A 10,219-nucleotide genomic window follows, 5' to 3' on the forward strand; every position below is an offset into this window, starting at 1 on the left:
CCAGGCTCTTCATCCGTTATTTGCAGCAGTCTGGTAATTAAATCATGTGGAGCTGGTAGCTTTCTGGGTTCTCTCTTTGGCCCTGAATGGAAGGCTCCCGCCATTTTTCATACATCTATTTTGAAGTAAATACAGTAACTCCAGTGATCTGTGATTTCCCACAACGCACGGTGTTCTGGTTGGCAGCATGTTTATACACTTCTGGTGTTTTCTCCAGAGTCACTAGGAAAACAAAGATCCAGAGAGTAGAAGTGAAAGGGAGAAAAGGAAAAACCAGAGATGCCCGTCTTGGCCTGGCAAACAGGGAATGTCTGAACTGCATTTTAAAAATTAATGTGCGTCTCAGGTCCAAATAGTCAGAGAATCACAGAATGTTGGGGTTGGCAGGGACCTCTGTGGGTCACCCAGCCCAACCCCCTGCCCAAGCAGGGTCACCCAGAGCAGGCTGCACAGCACCGTGTCCAGGCGGGGCTGGAATATCTCCAGAGAAGGAGACTCCACAGCCTCCCTGGGCAGCCTGGGCCAGGGCTCCGTCACCCTCAGAGGGAAGAAGTTCTTCCTCATCTTCAGCTGGAGCTTCCTCTGCTTCACTTTGTGCCCGTTGCCCCTTGTCCTGTCACTGGGCACCACTGGAAAGAGTCTGGCCCCGTCCTCCTGACCCCCACCCTGCAGATATTTGTAGGCACACTGCTGTCATTTCAATCCAGTTTTTCTGCAGTGCTTTTGGAGTTTGGTTCTTCTACCAGGAGTCCAGGTTTCACCACGTACTTTCTCTGCACGCTTCCTGTTATTGCTCTGGGTGAGAAACCCAGGTTTCTCTGGTTCAGTAAAGCCACGCTGGAGTCTGATTTTGTGTTTCTCCTGTGCAGTGTGCCTTCAAGACAGTGTGCTGGCCTTCTGGAAACACGGCATGCAGGGCAAAAGCTTCAAGTCAGATGAAGTAAGTAATCTCCCAGTCGCTGCAGGTTTAATTTCCTCCTGCTCCTTATTTACCACTTGATCGTTTGGCCTCTCTAGCCGCTTCCCTAGCGATAACGCTTCTGCTCCACGCTGTCGTTGCGTGAGCTTGCCGGTTGCGTTCTCTGACTTGCCTGTATGTGTTGCTCGTGGTACAGCTCACACAGGCACTTTACCCAGCTCTGTTCCCGAGAATATCAGAGACTCCTGAGCTGGTTCTGGACAGAGCCAGCGCAGATCTGGTGTGTGCAGCATTTGGGTTGCTTGGATCTTGGGTGAAAACCTGGAGTTGGCAGCATCCCTTTTCAAAAAAAAAAATAGTTTTTTTTCTTTCTTAAAGTGTCCCTTTAAAAAAATGTCCTTTTTCGAAAGAACACTGTCTTTTTTTGATGGCATTCCCTTTGAAAATGCAGGGAAGGCTCGTCAGTCTCTGCTGACAAAGATTTGGTCAACACACTCCATCTGTGCCACTGAGTCATCTGGACTGGTAACAGTCTGCAATATGAAAATTATTTAAAATAAGTTGTATTTTATGAAATGTAAAATTCTTTTTTTGCTTTTATCTGATTCAGTCCTGTAATTGGCACTAAATTTTATTTGAATATTTGAGGAGACTGATTGGTTTTGGGTTTTTTTCCCTTCCAACTCAGACCAGTAAATTTTTTTTTGCCGCTGAAATGGACCTAAGTATCTCCATTTTTCTGCAGGTTACCCAAGAGATCTCAGATGAAACCAGGGTTTTCCGCTTACTGGGATCAGACAGGTAATCACCTTGAAGAAACATCATAAACCTTCTATTTTATTTGAGCCAGCTTTCCAGCTTCCAGCTGGCACTGGGTTCCAGCCCACCGCAGATCCGTCTGTAGGCAGTCCTGGGGGAGGCAGTAACACCGTTTCTGCCTGCAGAGGCCAAAAATTTAATTAGTGATTACGTCTGCATCCAGAATTATTACTAAGTGCCCCTGTGACCTCCCCCGCTTTCCACTGCAGAGACAGAAATGTGAACACAAACGCACGCGTATGGAGGTACAGGGTGAGGAGACGAGCCGCAGGGAGAGGTGAGAGCCGCCTTTGGCATGGGCAAGCGGGATACGAACGGGTGAATTATCTTGGCAGCCAGTTACTTAAAAGTGATCTTCACTGCTCTGGACCTTGAGGGCTGCAAACAGCAGAGCAAACTGGATTGCATACGAGTTTTAATGCGCAGTGGTCGAAATTCACCCGTTACCCGGAACGTGGAGCTGATTGCTGTCGTCTGCAGAGGCCAGGGAGGGGTGCAGCTGCCTCCAGGTGTGGAATCACAGAATCACAGAATGGTAGGGGTTGGAAGGGACCTCTGTGGGTCACCCAGTCCAACCCCCTGCCCAAGCAGGGTCACCCAGAGCAGGCTGCACAGCACCGCGTCCAGGCGGGTCTGGAATATCTCCAGAGAAGGAGACTCCACAGCCTCCCTGGGCAGCCTGTTCCAGGGCTCCGTCACCCTCAGAGGGAAGAAGTTCTTCCTCATCTTCAGCCGGAACTTCCTCTGCTTCAGTTTGTGCCCGTTGCCCCTTGTCCTGTCGCTGGGCACCACTGGAAAGAGTCTGGCCCCGTCCTCCTGACACCCACCCTTCAGCTCAGCAGGCGCTGCCCCAGTCTCCGGATGCGGACGTGTGGACCTGTGGTTGCTCAGATGGTGCTGGGTGTAGAAGTAGACAGCAATGAGCCAAGAAATCAGTTCTAATCCCTGGTCTTCTGCTCCCTCATTTGGCCTGGGGGGGGCCTGGCTCTGCCTCGCTTTCTGCAGGTGATCCACAATTCCCTGTATTTACGTTCTTGGATCCCCAGTCCGGAAAGAGAGTGAGAGCGTGGTAGCTTCTCTGAAGAGGAGGGGTGGCCTGCACCAGAGTCACCAAGGACCCACTGTACTCGATCCCTACAGCTGGAGTTGGGGATCCTTGCCGCTGCTGGCTCTGAGATGCTAAAAACACAAACAAGGTGCAACCTCGGCCAACGCGTCCTCGGCCCCCTTGTGCAGACAGGCAGTGGTGATTTCCTTCCCTGTTACCCCCAGCAGGGCAGGGGCCATTTCATTGCAAGAATGAGCCGTTGCCGAGGCCCACTGCGGTACAGAAGCCGTGTGTACTGGTCCAGGTACGTGCCGTGCCACCACCGGTGAAGCTGCCTTGCCTCCTGGAATTGGTACCTCCAACTGGCTCTCGTTGCTGTGTGGGGCTGGTGACCACAGGAGCATCCTAAGCCCACAGAGGGACAGAGAGCAGCATCTCACCTGGTTCGGCTTGCACTTTTATAGAAGATGTGCATATCTGAGGAACAGTACTAAGTACTTTTGGGGGTTGGAGATAAGGTTGAAGTCCTTCTGCTACACGCAGCTTTGTCAAGAAGCCCTCTTCTTCCATTCTGATCTCATTGAACGGCCAAATCCTTTGTACCTTTCCCTCTCTGTACAAATGGAGCAGGAGTCTTTTCTACCGTTCGAGCCAAGGAGATGTGGCAGCTCTTTTTTCGCTTGGATCACGTAAGAACTACGGAGTTGCCGAAGAGAAGGTTGGGGACAGAGGGTGTTAAGAGCGAGACTTCATTTGAAAACTCTTGGAGGAATGTGACATGGGAGGGGAGCGTGTGGTGCTAACCCTGAGACAGGCTCCCTTTGAGAGTTCTGACCCGGCGTTCAGGTGGCACATTTGGCTTATCTGAAAAGCAGGTGGAAAATAAAAAGCAGAGAGAAGTTTAATTTTAAAAATGACAGGCTATCGTCCTAGGAGCTGGTGAAGAGACTCACAGAATCACAGAATCACAGAATAGTAGGGGTTGGAAGGGACCTCTGTGGGTCATCTAGTCCAACCCTCCTGCTGAAGCAGGGTCACCTACAGCAGGCTGCACAGGACCTTGTCCAGGCGGGGCTGGAATATCTCCAGAGAAGGAGACTCCACAACCTCCCTGGGCAGCCTGGGCCAGGGCTCCGTCACCCTCAGAGGGAAGAAGTTCTTCCTCATGTTCAGACGGAAAGAGAAACGCAGGAGCTAAGCAGTAGGAGGGCAGAGGGGAGGTCAAAGGCCCGACCGTATCAGCTGCTGAGATGATTCTCAGGGTTCAGCATGGGACAGATGTGTAGAAGATGGTGGCCAGCGTGGCAGGGCAGGGAGAGACAGATTTTTCAGAGGAGCCTACAGGAACATGATCCAGCAGGAGAAAGGCTGAGGTGGGATTGAGCGTTCCCTCTGAACCCGGCAGCTGGTCAGTATTTAGAAGGGAGAGCTGCTTGGGTTGGTGGCCAAGAGAAGCAGAGGACGTGGCTTACTTCAAGGTGGAGGATGCCAGCTGGGAAGGGGGTTGTAACGTGTCGCATGTGCCTGTGGTTGGGAGGGGCACGCTGTGGTTTGAGAAGCTGCTTCTAGTTCACAGAATCACAGAATGTTCTGGGTTGGCAGGGACCTCTGTGTGTCACCCAGTCCAACCCCCTGCCCAAGCAGGGTCACCCACAGCAGGCTGCACAGCACCACGTCCAGGCGGGGCTGGAATATCTCCAGAGAGGGAGACTCCACAGCCTCCCTGGGCAGCCTGGGCCAGGGCTCCGTCACCCTCAGAGGGAAGAAGTTCTTCCTCATCTTCAGCTGGAGCTTCCTCTGCTTCAGTTCGTGCCCGTTGCCCCTTGTCCTGTCTCTGGGCACCGCTGAAAAGAGTCTGGCCCCATCCTCCTGACCCCCACCCTGCAGATATTTGTAAGCATATATTAGGTCCCCTGTTCCCTGAATATTCTGCTTTAGTGTTTTTATCAGAAGTGATGCTACACAGCGTGGAAAATGAGGTCGCTGATTTGAAGAGTAAAATACCCAAAGGAGAACCTGTATCCCTCCCACCTGTAGAAACCTGGGAGGAGCAAGTTTGTTCCTCCTCAGTAGTTACACCGCGTGCTGCGTATTCTGCCAGTAACCACGTTGGGTTCTGTTTGTGTTTGATTGCAGAGTGGTCGTGTTGGAAAGCAGGCCAACAGAAAATCCGACGGCGCACAGCAATCTCTACATCTTGGCCGGACATGAAAATAGTTACTAAGCAGCGGTAACCTAACGCAAATACCAGAGTGAATTTGCCACACGAGGAACAAAGCAGCATTGGGAAACTCGGCGCAGGCGGGACTGTGACTTAGCGTTTCTTTTCTTGACACCTAAATGATGTTGTTTTAGGGTGGGTATCAGTACATTTTTGCAGCTGGGAACGGCTGGTTCTGTCTCTTGCCACTGTGTGGTTGGTTATATCGAGTTTGCTTAATAAAAGCTATGAGGTGAATAGCCCTTTACTCATTAGTTCTAGGGAAACAGAGCCTTTAAAAAAAATGTTTTGCAGTAAAGGTGCCATAAACTGCTGAATATTTTACTTCCCCTGGATTTTCCTTATATTCTGTAGATACAGATACAGTGCTGGCTGTTTCCCTGTTTTATACTGAGTCTTATTCTTAATAAAAAAGGTTTGTGTAGGAAGTGAAAAGTATCTGCAGAGCTTTTTGTTTTTAAATCTGCCATTCAGTATGGCTTTGTATAATAGACTATTTAATCCTTATTTATTAATCTGCTGCTAGAATGGTGTAATGTATCTAACTTTTAGCAAAGGAAGGTTGCAGAGCAGCTTACAGTTTGGTTTTTTTTTTTACAATTGTATAAAGGTTCGGTTATTCTTTTTTCTCGTAGGGGTGTAGTGCATTATCGAGGGGTATGTTACAATGTCGGTTGATCTTGTAAAAATGCAGTTTTGTACAACAAAATATTTTGTATCGATTTTTTTTTTTTTTTGCCTGCAGAATTGCCGTAAAAGGGATTTTCTTATTTACTACTAGATGTAGGGGGTGTGTACACAAAATATAATATTGCTATCAGACGTGTTGCTACTGGGTGGGTGTGTACAATATACGTGTGTGTGTGCATGGGCGCATGTGTGTTCAGTTGACCGGCAGTGTGTATTTTTTATATATATATTTATATATATATATATAAATGTACAAAATATATATGCTTTATTTTCATAAATTAGGGATAAGCCTTGTGACGTGAAATGGAAATTGTACCGGGTCATCATCCTTAATGAATGAAAGTATCATGTATCGAACTGCCCGTGACGTGTAGTTTATTTGTACTGTTCCAGAGGGGAGCCTGTAGCCCGAACTCGCTTACGAGCCGTTCTCCGCCAGCCAGCTGCTGTCGGCCAGGCAGTCGTGCAGAAATGGTTGCTTCCCCAGCTGGGTAGTATAAATAAATATGATAAGAACCAGTATTCTATATTAAAGCTTTCGATCACTTTTTCCCTTTCCCTTTAAGTTTGTCACCTGCGCTTTTCTTTCTCTTTTTACTTCTCCATTAGAGAGTCAGATCGGTTCCTTTCGTTTTCCTCATTAATTAAAATTCTTGAGGTACCATTAAATACCAATATAGACTGACTACAGGATAGCAGCTGGTTTTACTACCTCACATTAACCTGCTAGCTTTGATGGAAGTAAACACAGTCCATGGGCAGATCCAGCAGCAGTTCCTAAACGTCTGAACTGAGGGGTTTTTAACGGAAATCCTGCAGCTCACCGCTGCCTGCTGCATCGCTGTGGTCTGCTGCCCTAGAAAGGACAGGTTAGAAGCTTCGCACGTCGTTTTGATAAAGCAGTAAAGGTAAGTGTGCCGCAGCGGCTTGGCCCGTCTGACGGCGCTGCTGGCACAGCGGAGCCGGGGTGGTTGGATCTCCGCCGAGGAACGGGGCGCGGGGTTGTCTGCTGTCTTAAGTGATTCATAATTTAACACGGACGGAATTCACTCGGCACACGTGGCGACTCAGTAACGTCTGCCCGTTACTAGGTACCGCGGGAGTTTTGTGGTGTTCTGAAGGTCTGGAAGGAGAGAGACCTGCACACAGTTTAGCATTTTATCCACTTAGCATTGTCATTCAAAACTAATTGTTACTGGCTTGATATTTAAATCAAGTCAAGATTTTCAGTTCTGAAACTGTGTCAAAGTTTATTAAAAGTAAGTGTACAGATAAAACTTCAGAATCAGTCCACAAACAATGTCTTGCAAACGTTGTAAGTGGTCAGCTATAATTGGATTAGCAGTATTAAAAGCGGAAGATGGGATTTTTGTGTTTTGAAGAAATCGAGTTCTGTAGTACTGCGATTACTTCTCCATAGCTAACAGTGATTGGTGATTAACCCTCAAATGGGTTCATAACTCCTAGTTATGCCTAGTTAAAGACTTAAAATGGAAGTGAAGACAGAGTGAAGCATCAGGTGTAGATGTTGTAGAGCAAACGCTTTCATTTAACTTACCTCATTCACTGCAGACATAACGTTGGCATCATCTTTGAAAACACTTAAAGAAGATCTCTAAAAGACTAGAGAAATCTGTAAATATCAATATTTATGGGGAGTAACTGGAGTAAATAACTATTAGGTCATGACGTTGTCACACAAAAGTAGGGAACTGAAAGTATTTGAATGACATGAATGACTGGTGATTTGCTGAACCATAAAGATGAGTCTAGGAAGGTCCTCGTTGGATCAAACCTCCTTTCTGAGCTGTTAAAGCATTTCTCGTGGCATGTTCTGAAATGCTTTGCCTGCTCTGGCTTTATGGACAGTAGCATGATCTGCAAGATACTGTTTGCCTAGTGTAAAACCTCACTCGTTACTCTTAGCGGAGTTCCATAGCTGACCCGGCCAGTCGCGGCGACTCTGAGTAGTGGAATTTGTACTTGTTAGGCTGTTGACGTTAGTCTGGTATTGTCTGTATCTTTGTATGGTTTTGTGACATTTCAGCCAGGGTTGAGAGAGCCTAGCGTGTGGCTCGGGGGTTTATAAAGCCAAAGCTTGCTCACGCCCTCATCACTCCTCGTCAGCTGTCAAAATGTTGGTTATCGGATGCACAAGGTTCGCGTACTCAACTTGAAAGCCTTACAAGAGGCTCCCGGTGCTCTCTGAAGTACAAACAGTATTTGAAAAGCAGCCTGTAGGTTAGTCTCTTGATTCCTAACCAGAGTCATTGTAACTGAAAAATACGGCTGTCGTCGTGATGACATCTCTTTAAAAGATGAAAGGTACAGCGCTCCAGCGAGCCACTACGTCTCTGAACGAAGAAAGGACTGGGAGACTTTCTGGAAATGTACTTTTTACCTTGTTTAGTCGTTAGATTGTAACTGAGACTCTAACTGCACTCGCTCTGGTTTGTGTAACTAGGCTTCGTTCTACCTAAACTTCTGTTGCAGCTCATTTCAGTCTATGCCAAATAAACTACGCTTTATTTGATACCTAGATGTGGTGTGGTAGACTTGCTGGGAACAGTACCTTACCGGACATATCTCGAAGGACGTAAACTGGTCTCCAGGTTTTATGGCAGTGGGAAGGGCCTGATCCAGGGCTGGCCACTCTCCTCAGTCCTGCAGACTGCCTGGGAGCCACACACCATCTCCCGCATCCAGCTGGAGGGAAGGGAGGTCTGGGGACAGCGCAGAAATGAGAAATCAGAGTGGCAGTGGCAGACTTTCCAGCTTCGTGCTACCCTGCGCTCTGCTCCAGCACAGCCCTGCTGCCGGTCGCCTGGAGTCGTGAACAGGGGCATGTGATGTTCCAGCCCGGAGGGAGCTCAGCCCCAGCAGGACCGAGAGCAGTTTGTACACGCCCTGGCCTCGCGCGTGCCCCATCTGCATACTGCGGGTGGTTTCAGCCCGTGGTCCATCCGGACCCCACATCTTCAGGGATCATAGAATCATGGAATGGCTTGGGTTGGACCTTGAAGCTCATCTGGTCCCAACCCCCCTGCCATCAGCAGGGACATCTTCCCCCAGCCCAGGGTGCTCAGAGCTCCATCCAACCTGGCCTTGAGCACTGCCAGGGAGGGGGCAGACACAGCTTCTGTGGGCAGCCTGGGCCAGGGCCTCACCATCCTCATGGGGAAGAATTTCTTCCCAGTATCTCATCTAAATCTGCCCTCTTTTAGTTTAGAGCCGTCCCTCCCTTGTCCTATCACTGCACCCCCTTGTGAAAAGCCCCTCTCCATCCTTCCTGTCGGCCCCTCCAGATACTGGCAGCTGCTCTAAGGTCACCCCGGCGCCTTCTCCGGGATGTGCTGAGGTAGAGAGAAAAGCGGGTTTGTGAATGTGCCTTTGGACAACGCAAAGAATCGCCACTTACTGGTAAATAAATACAGGTAAATGTTGCTCCTCTGCAGAAGGTTGTTCCCAACATGGGTGAATCTCAGCGTCAGCCTGCATGTGTTTTCTGGGAAAGCAGTTTTGGCTTGTGGAATGACCGGTCCTTTTACTTCTCATCTGAGGAGCCTCCTTCCGTGGCATAGTCCTTGGAGCCCTCTGAGGCGGCTCTGCAGGTCTCGGGGCAGCTGCGTCGAAGCCTTCCTCAGAAACGCTGCCGAGAGCTGAGCTGGCTCACGGGGTGCGGCGGGGACTTTCACTGCAAGTCTCGATAGAGCTGGGTAAATCTCAGTGGCAGGGTAGTTCCACCAAAGAACACATCTGTCATAAGAATACTCTTCACCCTCTTGTTTTTATAGCATGCAAAGAAAGAACCAAAAAGAGACAGCGTGTGTGGCAGCCACAACGTGAGGAGGCTACTCATCCCTGATGGATGTGGCTTAGGAAGAAAAATAAATAGAGGATCTTTTGTCCTGAGTGGAATTCGGGGAGCACCGCAGGCAGGGACTGGGGAGGGAGGAGGCATAAGGTGGAGTAGGGTGTCTACAAAGATCTCCAAATCTATGGGAAGCAATTGCCACCATAAAGGGCCATCTTGGGCAGGGTGTGAGGAAATGGCTGAGGAGCCGACGGGTGCACGAGGAAAGGCAATGCGAAGGTAAGAGATGGAAACGCTCCCCAGAAGGGGCTCGGCTCCCGGTGGGAGCTCATCAGGTGGTTGACACTTGAGACGCTTGAACTGTAGGGGGGAGAAGTTCCAGGGCAAGGCGACGTCTCCCCGGCCCTGCACCGGAGAACATCTGTGTGCCAGCACTCGAAGCGATGCCCGGGCGTCCCTGGGGAATGGCCCTCTGCTCCCCGTGGCTGCTGGCTGCAGGCGGCTGCCGGAGGAAGGTGCAGGCCCCGGCTGAAGCTTGCTGCCTTCGGGGGAGGCGTTCCCTGCCAACCCGGTGAGGAAAGTGAGCAAAAACCAGAGACCCTCGTGGAAAAGTGGGGCTCTACAGTCCCAGAGAGGAGTAAAGACAAAAGACAAAAAAAGACAAAACACTGTGTTCAGTTCTGGGCTCCCCAGTTCAAGAAAGAT

At 49.4% G+C, this 10,219-nt stretch overlaps 1 protein-coding gene across 3 annotated transcripts in view; it reads left to right on the top strand.

Annotated features, from left to right (window-relative positions):
• Nucleotides 1-8,215, top strand: part of MAP4K5 (mitogen-activated protein kinase kinase kinase kinase 5) — a 74,881-nt gene extending 66,666 nt beyond the window's left edge. For all 3 annotated transcript variants that reach the window (XM_075427245.1, XM_075427246.1, XM_075427247.1), the window contains 3 exons: nt 870-940; nt 1,665-1,720; nt 4,923-8,215. In XM_075427245.1, coding sequence (XP_075283360.1) covers nt 870-940; nt 1,665-1,720; nt 4,923-5,010 — 215 coding nt within the window. In that variant the 3' untranslated portion in view covers nt 5,011-8,215. The remainder of the gene's footprint in view (nt 1-869; nt 941-1,664; nt 1,721-4,922) is intronic.
• The last annotated feature ends 2,004 nt before the right edge of the window (nt 8,216-10,219 follow it).

The sequence above is a fragment of the Opisthocomus hoazin genome, chromosome 7 (genome assembly GCF_030867145.1).
Source record: "Opisthocomus hoazin isolate bOpiHoa1 chromosome 7, bOpiHoa1.hap1, whole genome shotgun sequence".
NCBI lineage: Eukaryota > Metazoa > Chordata > Aves > Opisthocomiformes > Opisthocomidae > Opisthocomus > Opisthocomus hoazin.